The sequence below is a fragment of the Pezoporus flaviventris genome, unplaced genomic scaffold, assembly GCF_033815535.1.
Source record: "Pezoporus flaviventris isolate CSIRO_AGI_PZ_B2104156 unplaced genomic scaffold, CSIRO_AGI_Pfla_v1 ptg000001l, whole genome shotgun sequence".
In the NCBI taxonomy this organism is placed as follows: Eukaryota; Metazoa; Chordata; class Aves; order Psittaciformes; family Psittacidae; genus Pezoporus; species Pezoporus flaviventris.
This window is the reverse complement of record NW_026892549.1, coordinates 48007465-48027503: the sequence shown is the minus strand read 5'-3', so window position 1 is coordinate 48027503 and position 20039 is coordinate 48007465. Positions and strand designations below refer to the sequence as shown.

Genomic DNA, 20039 nt, shown 5'->3' with positions numbered 1-20039 from the left:
AAGATCAGAATAAAGCTTCTCTTTTAGCAACGGTGATGCTCACTGTTGAAAATGTGAATTGGTTTTGAGGAAATGGCTCTTAGCTGCACTTAACAAGTTTAGCTCTCAGCATTGTTACTGAATTTGACATCCTTTCACAGAAGCCCAGCAGCTCTTTAAGGGCTTTTGGTGTCTTGGCGTAGGTGATGCCTTTTGCCCTTCTTATCCTCCTTAGCAGAATCTAGAAGATTGTCAATGCTTTAGAAGCCCGTCAGATAACTGTTTCAGACAAATAACTCCTGATCTTGGCCTCTGTGTGCAGGGTTGCTATATAGTTCTTATTACTGCCCTGTTTCTTAACTTCAGATCAACAGTTTATGTCCTGTAGTTTTGACAAAGGGGGTGGGTTGAGGTGGAGAACATGTTTATTCATACTCTTTTAATCCCATGTATTTATTTCTGTTAGCTCTTTGATTTAAACAGCAGAAGATGGAGTGGTCAAAGGTCAGGATGGATGGGGTGGAGTTTTCCCACAACTGCTGATGGTTTACTGATCCCACTGTTTACACATCCAGTCCCTCTGACAAGGATGATGTGTTCAACAGGAGAGCTTCTCCTATTTTGGGATCGTGCTTAGGCTGGGGTTCTGAATCCCTCCTTTAGAAACGTTTAGAAAATGTTAGGATGCAGTCAGACCAGCACTTTGTCTCCTTGGTGTTAACTGATTTCAAAGCAGCTCTGTGTACACTGAAAGCTAAGCACTGAAAGCTAAGCACGTGTCAGAGTGGTCTTGTGGTTAAGGTCTCGAGGTATTTTTGCATAATGGATATTATTCAGGCTCAGGAGCAGGAGATGGAGTCAGCCAGTTACAGCACCTTATAGGGGATGTCCAAAGAACTGAGGGAAACCATAGGCTGAGGCACTTTGAAAGAAGGGTCTTGCCTTGAAAAGCACAGGGTTTGCCATATAGTAGGGATTTTCTTTTTGTACATGTACACTGCATGCAGACTGGTTGCGTTTGTTTCCAATAGCAGTGTTTGGTATAGAGCTAGGGGATCACTGGTGGAGAAGGTCTTAGGGTGGAAAATCTCCAAGTTAGTTGCTTGTTTTCACACTGTTATAGGTGTTTTTTTGGCAAAAATCATCCTTCTTTCATTGCCACAATAAATTCAGTGTCATCAGCCCAAGTGACTGAGGACAAAGGGCAGTCCTGGGCCAGTTACTGTGTGGTAAGACCAATTTTGATAGACCTAGCATCCTGGAGAAAGGTAGACTTTACCTCCAAGATTCACAGATACATCTCATTGTGCTTTGTGATTGCTTTGGCTAATGAAAGGGGGAACAAGTGCTGTTGTGTGGTTGAATACTATAGAGAGGGTTTTTAATTTGTGTGCATGTTTTTGGCAGGCAGCACAAGAGAGAAAGTTTGCTATTTATTCACATAAGATGTTGGCAGCTTTTAGTTTGCTAGGTGACTGTACTTTTTCCTGTTCTTGGTATCCATGTAAAGATAAAAGGGAGCAGGAATTTAGCCACTGGAGACACTGCAGCACAGAAGTATTTTTAGCTGGATGTCTTTTCTTTGGAGAACAATGTGTCACAATTGGATTAAGGTAGAGACTTAAAGAAAGACAATAGCTAAACTAAAATTAGCAACCTAAGTCTGTAGGCTCAGTTGAACTAAGCTCAGCATAAGATCAGTAAGGAGGCAAAGTGTATTTAAATCGTCTTATCGAGGCTCTGATGTGAGTGGACCCCAGTGGAGGGAGGATACTTCTTCAGGAAGACACTCCTCTGCTCCCACGGTGATAGCTTGGACCTGGAGGTGTGTGGCATGGCTAAACCATGGTGTCAGGATCTAGAGATGCTTGTTCAAGCAAGGTAGAACATGGTAGAACAAAGACGGGTGCCTGGCTTGTCAGGCTGGTAAGACAGCATTTGAGCTTACAGAAACACATTTGAGTTTTTTGCAACCCTGGAATAAACAACTTCATGATACTTATGAATCAAAACTGTCATGTTAAATCTAAATTAGAAGCTCTCACTTTGAGAGACTGAGATGTTTCTATTACATAGAGACCAAGAGGGGAATAACTGATGCAGTTATAAGCTCAGTTAGCAATTGCAGTTTTGCAGGTATTATACAGTAGATTGGGGAGATTGTTAGTTAACTAATCCTATTAATGTCAGTAATACTCAAATCTTGTTAGTTTTCGATATTTAGTCCACGGATTAGGCTTCCATTAAATTGATTAAAAGATGTGGAGAAGTCCTATTCAGAGATGAAAAACTGCTGTTGTACAATTCCAATGTTCCTTACATACCACTAATTATGAAACCAGAAGTATCCATCAAAAATAAAAGCATGGAACTGTTGGAACAAGTCCAGAGAAGGGCCACGAGGATGATCAGGGGACTGGAGCACCTCCCATATGAAGACAGGCTGAGAAAGCTGGGGCTGTTCAGCCTGGAGAAGAGAAGGCTGCGTGGAGACCTCATAGCAGCTTTCCAGTATCTGAAGGGGGCCTATAAGGATGCTAGAGAGGGACTCTTCATTAGGGACTGCAACGACAGGACAAGGGGTAGCGGGTTAAAACTTAAACAGGGGAAGTTTAGATTGGATATAAGGAAGAAATTCTTTACTGTAAGGGTGATGAGGCACTGGAATAGGTTGCCCGGGGAGGTTGCGAATGCTCCATCCTTGGCAGTGTTCAAGGCCAGGTTGGACAGACCCTTGCGTGACATGGTTTAGTGTGAGGTGTCCCTGCCCATGGCAGGGGGGTTGGAACTTGATGATCTTAAGGTCCTTTCCAACCCTAACGATTCTATGATTCCATGAAAGAGGACACAGAGGATAACCTAATTCCCTCCAAATCCCTTAGAGGTTAAGATTGTTAAAAGACAACTTCGTTGGTTCTCCATGAGGCAAATTAGGGGTTTTCCCACCTTAATACCCCCAAAGTGACTGATTAATTCTGTGGCTTATTTTCATCAAAAAGCACTGGTGTCTTGGAACTAAAAATAAATGGCTTTTATTTTTCTGCAGAAAAAAGTAGTTACAAAACAATTCCTACCTCTCTAGCAAAGACAAAATGGGGTAGACATGTAGCTAAATCAGTTATGCTGCTCTGATGAGCTTTCCAGGTCTGGCCCTGAGGAACCACTCACTGTGAATCAACGAATCACTGCAGATTCAAAGGCCATTAATACATCTTCCCGTATGAGAAAAATAATCTTAATAAATCATCAATCTTAAATCCAAGTATTGCTGCTATAAACCTAAAGAAATAAGATAAAGCTCTCCTAGAACCTATAGGGTGACTGGCTGCATGTGTTTGTATTCATTAGCATCTGTTGCTTGAAGATTTTCATGGCCATAGCTGTGTATCAAAACACAGGATCTTAATGTAGGAACAGAATATTTTAGCAGAAAATGAGTTTAAAAAGTAGCTGACCCGAGGCACTTGCTTCATTGACTTTCTTCCTGTTTTTTTAAGACCAATTCTCATGTACTTATGTGTTAGAATAAATGGCTAGAGTAATTATTCTTGTCAGTAGAAGTCTCTGTATCAGTTTAATGGGAAATCTTTAGCATAAGAAGCTTAGAAGTTTCTTTCTTTTCCAGCAGATCCCATACCTTTAAACCCAGTTGTTGAGTAGCTGGGGTTTTGGAAGCATGTTATATGTTATTGAATGGAGTGAATGGCAATAGCAATTTTGTAGCAACATTTTATACTAATTTGGTGAAAGTATATATGCAAACATGCAAACAGTGAGGGGAGATGTTCCTACAAGCACCAAGACTCATGCTCTGTGTCTGGGACAGCGACACAGGGTCCTGCTCAAATACAGACAACACAGAGCAGGGGTTGCATTTAGGGTTTTCAGGAGAATATGACTTGAGGAAGGATGGATAACACAGCATGTAAACGAGCACTGGAGGGAATCAGCTCCTGGGGCAGTGGAGGGCAGTTGAAGCTGCAAAGGGTTTGGGAGTCAGGGGTTTTGGTGTCTCAAAAGAGGTCTCCAGGGGCTGCAGGGAAGCCGGTGCCTGGTGCACATCTCATGGCTGGGCCTGAGGGCAGCAGGGTGGGGGAATGTGTGCCTAAACCAAACATTTCTTCACCTTGGGACTCCTCTTCTACTCAAAATCCAGGCAGCAAAAGTCCCTCCAACAGCAGAAGGCAAAGAAGTGGGAAAGTATTGCTGGTGGCTAGGAAAATAGGAGGGAAAGCAATTTCAACAAGTGTTCCACTATTAATTACAGCCTTGAATGATGTTTTAAAAATATTTTTGATAGCTGACGGATAATTTATATACCAAGGGAGTAGGTGAAAATCGTGCAAAGCAAGAAGAATGACGTGCCATTTATAATTATTGTGAAATGGTTTGAGTTGATAATATGGGGGAAAAGATTTAAATTTAGTTGCTGTGCTAAAATTACAAAAAGCATTGCAGGCAGGTGGGTTTACATCCAGAGGCAAGTAGGTAATTGGTACTGAAAAGACTGAAAAGTCACACATCTAGCTAAGTATTTTCTGAAGAGAAGTTGGAATAGATGCCCTAAAGAGAAATGCTTTGGGTTTCATGGCTGGTTGTCCATTTTCCTACCATGCTTTTTGGCTCTGGTACACAGAAATTATCAGAATAGCTACTTTTCAAAGCAAATGGGGATGCAAGGGAGTGTAAAGTAGGTTAGGGCTGAGCAGAGGAGCCTCCCACAAGAGCAGCTATGAGATTCATGCAGTTGTACATGCAGCAGAGATGGACTTCTCAGCCTAATGTGAATGTCCTTTGCCAAAGGACACTGGAACACACAAATAAGAAAGCCCAAACTCTCCTGGGTGTGTATCTCAGAGGTCTGACTCATTACTGTTGCTTGGTTTTGTTTTAGTTTTGCTTGAGGTGTCCAAGGTTGCAAAAAGAGGCAGAATTGAGGCAGGATGCTCATCTGCTGAGCACCAAGCTGTCACGTGTGCCCCATGGGCATGCTGACCCATCCCAGGCTCTCCTCCCAACACTGCTTAGGAAACTTCTTTCTCTTCTCCTCCCACATAAGCTTACTCCTTTCTCATGCCTTTTTATCCCAAAGTTCTTCCTTTATTCTGTATCTCTTAAATCCTGGTGAGATCATCTCCACTTGTGATTTAGGCAGACCTTAGCCAGGTGCTGGAGCTTCCCATGAAACCCCTCTTCCACATATATCTGCTTTGAAAATGTACATTACACAACTGGGTAGCACCTCCTCACAGCTGGAGGGAGTTTCTGAAATCTGGAAGGCAGTTTAATAGCTGCAAATGTCACTCATGAAAACTTGCTATCTCTAATGCTGCAATCAATCAAGTCACTGTATATCTCAGTGTATTTTATAGCTCTTTAGGGAACTGAATTGTGGGAAGGGATAATATGTTTTGTTTTGAGGTTCAGAAGAACATGGATTATCTTTACATAAACATATCTGTTCTATTATTTATGTGCTTATGGGATGGCCAAAGAAAACTTACTCATTCTTTTTTTTTTTATGTAATTATTCCACAGGATCCTTCAAACCAAAAATGTGGAAGAAAGAAAACCGTGTCCTTCAGCAGCATGCCATCGGAGAAGAAAATAAGCAGTGCTAGCGACTGTATCAGCTTTATGCAGGCTGGGTGTGAATTGAAGAAAGTTCGTCCAAATTCCCGGATTTATAACCGTTTTTTTACTCTGGATCCTGACCTGCAGGCTCTTCGTTGGGAGCCTTCCAAGAAGGACCTTGAGAAAGCCAAGCTTGATATTTCTGCTATAAAAGAAATCAGACTAGGGAAGAACACAGAAACGTTCAGAAATAATGGGCTTGCAGACCAGATTTCTGAGGACTGTGCGCTGTCAATAATTCATGGTGAGAACTACGAGTCCCTTGACTTGGTTGCCAATTCAGCTGATGTGGCCAATATTTGGGTATCAGGATTAAGGTACTTGGTTTCTCGTAGCAAACAACCCCTGGATTTGATGGAAAGCAGCCATAATACCCCACGGTTTGCCTGGCTAAAAACTGTATTCGAAGCAGCAGATGTTGATGGTAATGGCATAATGTTAGAAGATACCTCTGTGGAGCTAATAAAGAAACTCAACCCCACCCTAAAGGAATCAAAGATTAGATTAAAATTTAAGGAAATCCAGAAGAGCAAAGAGAAACTTACAACACGTGTAACAAAAGAAGAGTTTTGTGAAGCATTCAGTGAACTTTGCACAAGACCTGAAGTTTATTTCTTACTTGTGCAGATATCTAAAAATAAAGAGTATCTAGATGCCAATGACCTCATGCTGTTTTTAGAGGCTGAGCAAGGAGTGACCCACATAACAGAAGAAATGTGTCTGGATATCATACGCAGGTACGAGCTTTCTCAAGAAGGGCGGTTGAAAGGGTTTCTTGCAATTGATGGATTTACTCAATACTTGTTGTCCGCAGAATGTGATATTTTTGACCCAGAGCACAAAAAAATTGTCCAAGACATGACACAGCCTTTATCACATTACTACATCAATGCATCCCACAATACATATCTAATAGAAGACCAGCTGAGAGGGCCAGCTGATATCAATGGGTATGTCAGAGCTTTAAAGATGAGTTGTCGGAGTATTGAACTAGACGTCTGTGATGGCCCAGACAATGAACCCATTATTTGTAACCGTAACAACATGACATCCCCGCTTGCCTTTCGAAATGTTATTGAGGTAATAAATAAATTGGCCTTCTTTGCTTCAGAATACCCCCTTATCCTCTGCTTGGGGAACCACTGCTCAGTCCAACAGCAGAAGGTAGTGGTACAACACATGAGAAGGATCTTTGGAAACAAGCTATACACAGAGACACCCTTATCCTCAGAAGCCTACCTCCCATCACCCGAGAAACTGAAAATGAAGATCATTGTGAAGGGGAAGAAGCTGCCCTGTGACCAGGATATATTAGAAGGAGAAGTCACGGATGAAGATGAAGAGGCTGAAATATCTCGGAGACTGTCAGAGAATTTCTCAAGGGAACCAAAGCTGATCTGGCTCTGCAGGGAATTGTCTGACTTAGTGTCCCTGTGCAAATCTGTCCAGTACAAGGACTTTGAGACGTCCATGAAAGCTCAAAATTATTGGGAAATGTGCTCCTTCAGTGAGGCAGAAGCCAGTCGAATTGCAAATGAATACCCTGAAGACTTTGTCAACTACAACAAAAAGTTCCTGTCCAGGGTGTACCCAAGTGCTATGAGGATAGACTCCAGTAACTTAAATCCTCAAGATTTTTGGAATTGTGGTTGCCAGATAGTGGCCATGAACTATCAGACCCCGGGGCCCATGATGGACCTACACACTGGCTGGTTTCTGCAGAACGGGGGATGTGGGTATGTTCTCAGGCCTTCAGTGATGCGCGATGAAGTGTCTTACTTCAGTGCTAATACCAAGGGCATTGTCCCGGGGGTCTCTCCCCAAGTCCTCCATGTCAAAATAATAAGTGGTCAGAACTTTCCAAAGCCCAAGGGTGCATGTGCAAAGGGGGATGTCATAGACCCCTATGTCTGCATAGAAATACATGGGATTCCTGCAGACTGCACTGAACAAAGAACTAAAACTGTGCAGCAAAACAGTGATAACCCCATTTTTGATGAAAGCTTTGAGTTCCAGATCAATCTACCAGAGCTGGCCATGATCCGTTTTGTTGTTTTGGATGATGACTACATCGGGGATGAGTTCATAGGGCAATACACCATCCCACTGGAGTGCTTACAGCCTGGGTATAGGCACATACCACTGAGGTCTTTTGTTGGTGATATTATGGAGCATGTTACCCTCTTTGTTCACATTGCAATAACCAACCGAAGTGGAGGTGGGAAGGCCCAAAAGCGCAGCCTCTCGGTGAGGATAGGAAAGAAAGCAAGGGAGTACACCATGCTGAGGAACACCGGGCTCAAGACTATTGATGACATCTTTAAGCTGGCAGTGCATCCACTACGAGAAGCTACTGACATGAGAGAAAATATGCAGGTATGACACTTGTGTGTGTTGGTATGTCCTCAATGTGGAAGGGAAGGTCCTGATGTGAGCTGGCGGTAGGGCAAACATGTTGTAGCTGGTGGAAGCTGGTGAAGTTTCAGGCTGCATGGCTGTTATTAACCTTTAACTGTGTATCAGAAGGCTAATTACAGGTGCTAACTAGAAAGTGAATGTGGGATTAGGCAGAAATGTTTTAAATATCACTGTGCCCTCTCCAGATGCATGCTTTACTGGTTGTCTTTGAGAAGGCAGAACTGAGGGTACATGTTGTGTCCCCAGGCTCACGTCTCAAAAGCTTCATTTCCTCGCTGGTCCTGAACAAGTCAGTAAGCTTTTGTTTTGCTGAGTGAGGGTTATGCTCTTCACTTCCTTTGCTTGGGTGAGCATACCACACAGTGCATGTGTCATTGAAGGCTTGTCTACACCAGAAAAACCCACTGTGCAAAGAGCAGCGCATTTCCCTGAGCGCGTGTTGCCACCATTCGCCCAAGGGTACATTCAGTGTCGGCAGTGAATACCACTTGGATTGCAGCAGAAGCTAAAGAGCAGTGTTGTCTGTGCTGGCTGAGTGCCTTTTGGCTCAGGGGGTCTCCTGGCAGTGTGGCCTCCTGCCCATGCTGCTCTGAAAGCAGCCGAAGCCCGCTGCGGCTGACGGTGCTGGTGCCCAGGTACTCAGCACCATCACAGCTGCCAATGCTGGACCTTCCTGGTTGGGAGGAGATGAAGTGGCAGCAAGGACAAACAAGAACCAGGCCGTCTGGTGCTCTCCTCTGCCGGTTGATTAAGAGGCAGCTCAATTCAGAGGTCCAAACGCTGCCTAGAAACAAAACTGAGTAGCATTAAACAATGAGTTTTCTTTAACAGCTGAAATCAGCCATAGCTATCTCCTTGGTAAAGAGACAGAAACAATTCCTTTTTCTCTCTTGAAAACAGGAGAAAAACACATAGCGCTTCATTGACCCCTCTCTGCTGGACAGAGTCTAAAGCAAATGAAATGTTGGCAGCTGGAAGTTTACAGAATGACATAAGTTTTAAATCACTCCCAAAGGAATAGTCTAAGCATATTTTTAAGAATGGGAAACTCTTCCCAGCCTTTCGTTTCCTGCAGGCCTTGAAAAGTAGCTAGTTTAAACTGCTGACTCCACCTTCTGTCTCGGTCAGGCACTATATGTGAACTATGTAAAAGAAAATAACTCAGAATCTGACTCAGAAACAGCATTAAGGGGCCTTCCAAGCAAAATTTCAGTACAAGATCTTGTTTTGGAGAATGCTTTGTAAACACACAGTCGTTAGCTTTAACTGCATGCTAATGTATTTGATTAATGAGAAAAAGCCTCTTTTAATTAACTGGGCATTTTCTGATGACTGTTTTTTTCAGCAAGATGGACACACACACACACACACACACATTCACAAGGTATGGATTGTTAAAATACTCTCTAAATTAGGTTTTGTGCATCTTGGTCATTATTGTGCAACTCAGGAAGCTAAATGACGGGGGCATGTCAGCTGTACATCCCCTGACTTGATAAATAGATAAACCCTGACATGTTAGTTTGGGTTGACCTGTATATCCAGTATTGATTTTCTTACATGTGGCCTGTGAAGGGGAAAGAGTGTTTGTTTTTTTTTTACGATGTGGTAATGCAAGGCTGAAAACAAAGTGGATTTTTCCTGCTTGCCTTTCCCATGGGAAATACCAGGTCTGTTGAACTTGTTCTTGCTGGAGGATGATAATGATGGGAGAAGAGGTGATTACAGCATCAAAAGCGATTGAGTCTGTACAGTTGGGAAGAGAAATAGCATTTTAAGATGATAGTTTAATATGCTGGGGACCAGAGCTTGTCCCTGTTGGGGCTGGATTTGCAATGCAAAGTAGCTGCAGAGCTGGCAAGTAGGATACCTGGGCCTGGAGGAAAGCTGGAGCTGGCAGTAGGCTTGGGGAGTCAAGAACGGGGCGGGCTGGGAGCTCTTGTGTGTGCTGGCACCCCATGGGGTGCCCAGGGATGGCAAGCAGCAAGGTAGCACTGCCCTATATCAGAGGGGAGAAGCAGGCAGGAACTGATGAGGTGCTGGAGGGCAGGAGGGACTGAGTGGAAAGGGGCAGCATCCACTCAAGTGTTTGTTTTCCTTCCTCCAGAATGCCATGGTGTCTGTCAAGGAGCTGTGCGGGCTGCCGCCCATCGCCAGCCTGAAGCAGTGCATCCTGACCCTGTCCTCACGGCTCGTGAGCAGCGACAACTCACCCTCCGTCACCCTCTCCATGAAGGACGCGTTTCCTTACCTAGAGCCTCTGGGGACCATGCCGGACGTGCAGAAAAAGGTCCTGGCAGCGTATGACCTGGTAGGTGGTTACCACTGCTACCTCTGTCTTTTCTTGCTGTTGGGAATGCAGCAGGCAATGCTCACTATTCTTCACATGCCTAAACAATTGAGTTAAATGAACAAGGCTTTTCAAATGGTTTAGGCTTAGCAAAATTGTCCTTTAATCACCAAAATACCACACTGGGCTTTTTGTTGTTGTTTCTTTCTTTTTAGGCACAGTTGTGACTATATCACAGGTTGGCACTTGAAGTGAGGATTTTGTTTACAAAAATAGCAGAGATTCAGCATGTACTGGGGACTGTTAGTCGTTGTCCTTGGGAAGGGGCAAGATCTGTGTGCTGCGCTTCGCTTGCCTCCCCACAGCACAGGGCAAGGCCATTGAAGAGGGAGCTGCGGTGTGAGAATTCCTAGGCAAAGCTGAGCCATCCGCTTCCCAATGCCTTTCAGTAGCAATGTTAAATAGTGCCCATGTCCCTGCCAGGGCAAGTCAGTGCTGGCTCTTGGGGAGGGCGTGTCAGAGTTGGAGGTTTAAAAGCACCCATTTTCCTCTTGCACAGGGAGAGAGGTCAGTGTGATACAGGAATGCTTATAATACTTATAAAAAGGTATAGAGACAAAGTGAAGGTGTTCCAGGTGAATGCTGCTGCTCACCCTTGTATGGCATATGTCACTGCTGTTGGTGACTTGCAGAAATCACACTGCATCTATGAAACTATCCTTAGTAGGTGCTCTGCAGCAACCCATAGCAAGCTGCATAGTTTTGCAGACCTTGACTTAAATATTACACTATGGCAACCTGACTAAACCACAGTGCATGTTCAGTGCACGGCAGTTATTTCTGCAGCTTATGTTCATAAGGAATGAAATGGTGAATAACTTTAGAGGTATCAAAAGGCTTCCAGAGACCTTCAAGTGTTGTAGAGAGTAATCACAGCTTTCAATGTGCCAAATGCTCTATTCTGTTCCATCTCATTTTTTGCTGTTATAACACACTTTTCAGGAGAAAATCAGCTTTGGGGGAAGAGGGAGACACTGACGCTGATTAAAAGAGAAATACTAAAAATACTCTGAAATAACCTTTGGGTTCCTTCCAAAGTAGTTTATATTACTTGGAGGTGATTAAGTTGTGCTAATAAACCACCAGCTGTAACAATACCAGAACAAGGATTTGCAAATCCAATTGATTGATGTATTTTAGGTTGGACTTTTTTTTGCATAGATTTGTTGCATGGTGTGGTGTCTGACTGAAAGAGCAAATACCACATAAATAAGAGATTTTTCTGTCTTTGGAGGCCTGCCTAATGGAGTTTTACCAAAATGAATGTGTCACCTCTTATCTCTGTTATATACTGAAGAGCACACATGGGACATTTCAAGGCCTCCTTGTGCTATGGAAAGAGTTTTTCAATTTAAATAGGTGAAAGGCCTCTTTAGAAGGCAGACAAAAACACTTGTATAACTGCTTTAAATAATGTTTGTTCTCACATTCATCTCTGATGGGGAGAGATGTACCTTGAATGTCAAGAGAAAGCACAAAGGGTTTAAAATCTGAGAAAGAAGGGAATTCTTCTGTGCCTCTGTAAGGGTTGATTTGGTATGTAATTCTGGTTAATGAGAACATGACACTTTATATTATTTTTACCCATTTTGTTTGGCTGGGACTGCCCTTACTTTGCTGAAACTTGCTTCTGAAAAAGCAAAAGCTGGGTTTAATGAATGTTTTTGCTGCATTTTGGATATTTGCCATTTGAGGCAATGCCAGCTGCAGAATATTGAAATCTATTTAGCCTTTTCTTTGTTTGCGAAAAAAAAAAAAGAACTGTCTCTATCAATCTTGGTATTTGAAAATACAGTGTGGGGATGGGTTTGCAGTTTTGATGTTGAGAAAGTGCTCTTCCTTAATATGGTGTTTGTAATGCCTTGGTATAATCCAGGGTGTATTTCTTTTTAATAATACCTTTTTTGTGCAATTAAGAACACGAGGAACTGTTGGTGGAAAGCAAGATAAAATAATTTAGCTTTTTATTCATTTATTTTTATCCGAGATACACTACAGTTCAGCCTTTTAAGGTGTTGATTAATACGGCTTCAAGGAACTGGATCCACAAGTGCTTGCTCCATGTCTTTGACTCCTCAGAAATGTCTCTTCACTTCAAAACACTTTTTGGGTGAATAGGTCTGAGAGCAATTTTAAATGCATAAAATAAAAGCTGTTGATGTTTGCCTCTGTCTTGTGTGAATGGGCTGTACTTCTTAATGCCTTTCATGGTTAAACAGAAAACAGTTTGACACTAAACCTCTTGGTGTGATTGTGGGTCTGCCTCACTCACGGGCTCCACAGCACAGGTAGCATGAGTGCTGGGCAAACCCTTCCTCGCCACCTCCAAACCTGCCACATACCTCACATTCTTCTGAAAGTCTGCTTTGGGAATAACTTCTGATGAAAACAGCCCTAATGTGGTAGAATTTTTTTCCCTTACAGGAAATTGCCAACTGAACGTACCTTTTTGGGGTTTTTCCACTGAAATGATACACTCTGTGTGTTAAATGGAGCATAGACAGGGCTGCAAGTCCAGGCAAATGGAGGTGCAAATGTTTGGAGACCTGCCACAATGATCTGGAAAACAACTGACTGTCTGTTCCCTCCTGCTCAGCCTTTGTCAGTAGGCTCCATAGACAAAGACTGGTTTGTGCAGTTTGTTTGTTTTTTTCCTGGGCAATTAATTTTACCATTGTGTTTCTCATTAAATATTTTCTTTTGCGAGAGGCCTTCTTAGAATAAAATTTCATCTGCTTTGTGTAAGGAACTGGAATGAATTTCAGGATTCTATTTATATGTTTTCTTTTATGGTCACATCGCAGTGGTTTAGTGGAACTTGACTGTTGCTGTGCCTCATGCAGGCATAGGCTTCACTGTTGATTCTGAGTTGTGTGGGAGCTTCTGCAGAGGAGAGCAGGGAATGGGATTTGCCAAAACCAGGAAAATACAGTTTAGAATTGTTTATTTCAACTTGCAACTTTGGTTGATACCATATATAAGGGTATGATGAATGGATTCTGGTAATGTTGTCATAGATTCCCACAGATACACCCTGTTACAGCATATCACAAAGCTGTTCTTCAGCCCTTTCCTATGAGGAAAGACTCTCCCTCTCCCCTTCTACTTGTATGCACCCCTTTGCCAGTGGCTGAGCATGGGAAGGTGCTCGCTCAGGTGGGCAGCACATGCAGTGTGCCCTGTAACCTGTCAAATAGATGTTGGTGTTCATTGATCACACCTAAAAAGAGGAGATATTCAATGTGCAGAGAAGGGATGGGGCCCAGCTGGACTTGACAGATGGTTGAATTATTCATTGCAAACAGTTATCCCGTGAAGTTAGGATTTTTTTTGGTTGAGAATTGTTCGGAAACAAATTGTGGTCTCTCTGTCTGCACGATATATTCATGTGCTGAAGCAAGCATGCACGAACTCAGGGACACTTGTGCACTTTGCTTTTCAGCTATTAGTTCAGCATTATTATTTTCCTCCAAGATCAAATGATAGAATACTTTTCAAATCAGAAGCAATAAACAAATGATAATAAATGTTCTTGGTTTTACCCAACTATCTTTGCATGTTTTCAAATCATAAGCAACACAAAGTGTAAAAAATGTTGAACAGAGAAGCTTTTTGTAATATAAACTCATGCTGACATTAATGTTTTGTTCTGTATTCAAGCCTTTTTAGTGGAGCTCATCTTGTGATTTTGGAACAGGCAGGTAGGGAAGGACAGCATGTCTTTACATACTTTTGAGAGGTGGCAAGTTAGTTAAGAATGTCTCTGCCAACACATAGTTGGATTGAATATTTATGAGAAGTAATATTTGTGATGCTGCTGGAGAATAAGTTGATGTATTTAATGGCAGTGTTTTTGTTGACACTGATGTTGGTCCATGCACGCTAGTAGAAGTCTGCTGAGGTGTCTGTAGAGATGAACTGCTCTTTGTCTGCTGTTCATTCAAATACAGTCTTTTTGGGTTTCTTTGCATTGATGCAGCTGTGACAGCTCTGTATTCCCCAGGAGAAAGTCCATTTTCTCAGTTCATGTAAATGCAAAATGACCGAATAGATTTTTGTGAGCTTTTCCAGTGAAATTCATACTTAGCTGGGACAGAGTCATCCCCAAAGGAACGTTCTTCACAATTCTCTGAGCAGATGAAGACAAGGGATATTGCAGAGCAAAGCATCCACTGCCAAGAAAGTGTCATAATGCATTGACGTCAAACACAGTCCAGCACATGGACATTGTCTTAAATTTGTATCTGTTTTAAAGAGTTTTCTGTCCAAAATTGGACACAGACTGGGAAAGTGATTACGCAGTTTCTTTCTCCACTTCTTTCAATTCTCTCATTTGCCCACCACTCACAGTTTTGCTCCCTGGTACCTCATGTCCCTTAGTCCCTCCTAAAATAGGACCTGAAAATGATCAGATCAGCACTCTTCTTGCAGAATGAAGTTCCATTTGGGTATTTTAGTTACTCTGTTTTAGATAAGCATATTGAAAGATTATGCCTCCCTCTGTTCTTCCACTGCCTTTGTTGTTTTATAGAGGAGACTGGTCTACATGCACCGGATCACATCCTGTAACTCTCTGGCACTGTATTTCCCTAGAAATATTTGTAAGCAAAAACACGAGATCAGAATTTAAGGTGAATTTTATTCAGTTCCTTCTGCAGTTTGTGTCAGTAAGGTATTTCAGATGTTTCCAGCTGATGTAACCATCCCTGATATCTGTTCCTCTTCCTGGGCTGTTGCAGGTAAAGCGTCAGATGCAGAAAACTGACTTGGAGCATAATGGAACAGCAACAGGTTGGACTGATAGCCAGTGTTCCTTTCCATGCCCTGGCACCATGTGCACATCCTTCCTGGTTTGCAAGACTTGCTGGCACACAACTGATTGCTTGGCTGTTTCTTGTCCCAAATGTCTACAAGAAACACTGAGTGCTAAAGCGGGAAGCCTGTTCAAGGGGCTGCGAGTTCAATTTGTACCTTCAGCTGTTTTTCCAAATCAGTTGTATTTTTGTAGCCGTTTTTGTCTGTTTGGTGGTGGGTTTGCAGGGAGGGGTTGTGTGTGTTGCTTGGAGCTCTTTTAGCCATAGAGGCACAATACGGTACTCCTTACCCAGGCAAAGCTCTTCATTGTCAAAGAAAGGCATAGGAGATTGGAAGAATGGCCATAAGGTGACACCTTCTTTTTCATTTGATGTTCAGGCAGTTTCTGTTCTAAACTTTGGAATATTTATGAGAGGATTCTTTGAACTGTCCCTTTTGTATCATTTATCTTCCCAGCAGGAGCAGTGCTTTAATTTGCCACCAGGAGTTTTTCCTTTCTTTTTTTTTGTCTTGGTGAGACTGCTGTGTTAATTTCCTCTTCCCTTTTCAGTCTGTAGAATAGTTGGTAATGTGAAGAAGGAACTGGTTCCTAGCACAGGAGTTCATTAAAATAAAAAAAACCCATGATTTTTCAGTTTGTACTAATCCTCTGATTAAACTGCCTTTAGTATAGATAATAAATAAGCCTGTTAATTTCTCATGAATAGAAATATGCTGTCCTCAGTGTAAAGATATTTTAAATTTCACTTAAAATTTATTTATCTTTGTAATTAACACGTAACGTATGTGGCAAAGTAAAGAGTCGTTCTTTCCACGAAGCAATGGGATTTTAAATTAGATATTGCATGCTATCACTTCAGTGATACAGGTCAGTTATGTTTTCAACACGTGGTCTGCTTCACTTGCTGGGTCTCATATACCGGACAAGAGAGAGCGGCCAGGTTTGTGCCAGCTCTTTCTGGCATGACTGTAACAGGGTGCTTCAGGTAGGAAGAGTTGAATCAAGTTCAGGCTTCTTGCTTTAAGCATCGCATAAGAATATTTAAATTAAACGAGCTATTTTCCAGAAAACCCCCTAACCTATGCAGATGAGCCTTTATATTCCTCATTCCCATTAGTTTATTAAACGTGACATGTACTTCTGGGACTCGTGCCATATGCATCTTTTGTCAGTCTGAACCCCTCATTCACTTGTGAGAGCATTTGTGGTGCTGCAGCCTCTCCAGGAGGGTTAGCACCTCCAGGACTTGCAAAAGTCTTTGTGTCCTTGCTCCCATGGAAACGTGGCAGGGGTCCCCGAGGGGAGGAGCGGGGCCATCCTTTGTTCCTGCAGAGCTCTACACTGCTGCAGCATCTGCCATGTGAGTGCAGAAGGGACCCTGCACCCTCCCAACGGGTCTCAGCCCTCGGGACACAGGGAGCAATGCTGAAATTAGCAGCATCTCAAATGATGTCAAGGTGTGTGGTAGTTTATCCCATTCATCCTTTTCCGTTCTATTTAGTATACACTGTTGGTCAGCAAGGTAGCTTTTTTAAGTCCCTCTCTAAATCCGAATCGGCTTTTGTGTGCTTTCATTCCTATTTTTGTCCTGTTTTTTTCCCTTGTAGCTATGTTAAGCACATCAATGAATATCACTTATCACCTTTCTGACATAGGAAAATGCAAGCTGTCCTGAGCAACCCTGCCAGCGTCAGCAGCTGCTAAAAATCTCCTCACTGACTCCAAGTGGACCTAGATACCAGCATCCATCCTCCAAAAATTGCTTTTCAGTATATGTTGCTTGGAGGGTAATCTCTTGAGCTCAGTGTTCAGGAGTTAACACTGGTGGAGCGAGTTTCCTGAGGGAGTAGGACGTCTCTTGCTCTTTGAGTCACTCACCGAAGCGAGTTACCTTTGGGGAGCTGACATTAAACAGCAGCCTGATGGGCATCCTGGCAGATGGCTGGGACTTACACAACTGCCTGAGAGTGCTGCTCAGTACAGGTCTGACCAGAGTAAAGATGCATGGAAATTCACATTGTAAACAGCAGAAGCTCCCTTGTAATGCTTGAGACAGGTTGGCGGATTTTGAAACATTACCGGCAAAATTGGGATTGAAAATCTCGGTCTCTCATGTGATAGCCCAAGCACAGCTATAGGCTGGTTGGATAATGGATTGAGATGAGGCCTGAGGAGAAAGACTTGGGGGTGTTAGTTGACCAGAAGCTCAACATGACCCAGCAAAATGTGCTTCCAGCCCAGGCACTAACCGTGTTCTGGGCTGCATCAAAAGGAGTGTGGGCAGCAGGCCAAGGGAGGTGATTCTTCCTCTCTACTCTGCTCCAGTGACCCCCCACCAGTACAGTTCTGGTATCCTCAACGTAAGAAGGACATGGAGCTGTTGGAGCAAGTCAGAGGAGAGCCATGAGAATGATCAGAAGGCTGAAGGACCCCTTCCACTAGACCAGGTTTGCTCAAAGTCCTGTCCAACCTGGCTGTGAGCACTTCCAGGGATGGGGCATCCACAACTTCTCTGGGCAACCTGTGCCAGTGCCTCACCACCCTCGTGGTAAAGAGCTTCTTCCTTATATCTAATCTAGATCTACACCCTTTTCAGTTTAAAAGGGCACTTCCTAACCCTGGTCACTGAGCTGAGAAACTCTGAATCCACTCTCAGGATTTGTCATGGTACAAAAATTACGTATTTTTGTTAAGATTACTGCTGAGCATTAAGACAGGAATAGGTTAAATTCTGCTATATAACTGTTTTTAATTGCTCTTGCTGAGTGGGGAGCAGTGAGACTTTGATGTCAGCATCAAAGCAGCGGAGGGCTGCTCTGCCTTCTCTGCAGAAAGGGAAAATTGACATCCTATTGCCACTTCTCTCTTAAAAAATGAATGTAGTACCTTCATATCTGAGAACGCTAAAACAAGCATGCCAGGAACTCCTGGGAGCGGGCCCAGTAGGTGGAGGAAGATATGGTCAAATTTAGATTACCAAATTGCATCATTCTCAAGCTTGGGTTTTTTTTGCGTGTGGTAGGATGATTTCCTGTGGCCATGTATATAAATATATATATAAAACTCTCACAAGTTAAGTTCCATTTCAGAGATCTGAGCACAGCAGAGTCAGACACTTTGGGTATCCTGTCCCAGCTTAGCTGCATTGACCTTGCTGGGCCAAACCTTGCTGCTGGGTAGCAAGTACAGACCCAGATCCAAGGAGGGGTAAGCTCAGGGTGATGGGTGCATGGGATGCATCAGGCATGGAGATGGTGGCAGCCCATGGCTGGACTGAGCAGTGTGAGCACTGGTTCATAGGCCCTGTGTCTGCATGTGGAAGAGATGCACGTTTGTGTTCTGGTTGCCTCTGTAGTGACTTGCAGGTTTTTTCAGGACTTCTCTTTACTGCTCAGATCAACTTTAGCATTTGCAGTTGGCATCTAAACGGCTCCTTCAGCACAAAATGACTGTGTGCTGTGGTACGGAGAAGCCAGACGGTGCGTAGAGATGGTAATTTCTTTCTAGATGACAAACAAAGATATCAAAGACAAAAAAATCAACATGATGCATGAACAAGCAAGTAATAAGAATGAAAGGCAAATGATACTATTGAAAGTAATTTCAGTCGCAGCCATATGCACTGGGCATGTTCTGCTAAAGGAACAATTTTACACCCTGTAGATGTATCAGGCTTTTTTCTCTCTGCCTGTGTAGCTGGTAATGGATTTTGTTTGTCTCATGTTTTTGTTCTTACCAAAGCAAAGGCATAGGTATTCTTATTAAATGCCATCTTAACAGGTTTAGTCAGAAATGAAGATGGCACGAGGAGCAAAATTTGGATCAGAATTTGGAAGTTCGGTTGTGACAAGTGGCAGCATCTCCTCCTCCCTAGTATCTAATTAAAACAATAAGATATGCTAATTTGCAGATGTTAATTTAATGCCATCTTCCACTAAAATCATTAAAATCTACTAGTTGTGTTTTCATATTTAGAGTGTTTGAAATAGGAAGGCTTTTAGCAGTTGTAGCATTTTGGCAGAGCTTTCAGATGGTGGCTTCTGCAGTTTCAGGATGTAACATTAGGCAGTATTCAGTTTCCTTCATTTCTAATTGGCACCGCTCTCATGCTGCTTGGATTTGATTGGGGTTTGTAGTGTGTGTCCCAGGAGAGTGAGATTATTCTCAAGCATTGTTTGTTATACAGCATGTTCTTGCCTTCTGGAATGTGCCACCTTTTGCAGTTTTGCAGAATATAGCATTGGAACAATTTGGTTGCAGGCCTGGGCTTCTGAAGGGTTTTGGAAGGCTTGTTGTCATCAAAGGAGGTATCATTTGCAAGTAGGAAGGCTCAGGAAACTTGTCATATAATGGACCCTTCATCTGTTTGCTATTAATCGTAGAATAGAATCACAGAATTGTTAGGGTTGGAAAGCACCTTAAGATCATCAGGTTTCAACCCCCTTGGCATGGGCTACTCTAGGAAGATGCATAAGTAGGGATACCTCTTGAAACTTGTGATTAGGCCTGTTTTGGTTTTAGTTTTTCTTTCTTTTAGATTTCAACAGAAATGTTGATGACAGGCTAGGATTGGATCTGAATTTCTCCAAGGGGAAACTCCTGTAGCTGACTGAACTGCTGTAGTGCATGGAGTTCAGCACAGGCTTAAGTACCCCTTGAAATCACTGCTATTCATAACTTAGTAACGTTTTTGATAACCGTTTATGTCAAGAACTATGCTTATTTCTCCTTTTGTTTCAAGAGAGGTACTAACTAGAGCTCGGTTTCACATAGAATGAGTTTTGTTTGTCTGCTATAACTCTGCTTTCCTCTGAAATCAGGTGTGTTTCCTTCGTGTTATTT

General features: G+C 42.8%; 1 protein-coding gene across 2 annotated transcripts in view; it reads left to right on the top strand.

Annotated features, from left to right (window-relative positions):
* The window catches only part of PLCL1 (phospholipase C like 1 (inactive)), a 208921-nt gene that overhangs the window by 162308 nt on the left and 26574 nt on the right, over window positions 1-20039 (top strand). For both annotated transcript variants that reach the window (XM_061457087.1, XM_061457095.1), the window contains exons 2-3: window positions 5518-7989; window positions 10139-10342. In XM_061457087.1, the coding sequence (XP_061313071.1) occupies window positions 5518-7989; window positions 10139-10342 (2676 nt within the window). The remainder of the gene's footprint in view (window positions 1-5517; window positions 7990-10138; window positions 10343-20039) is intronic.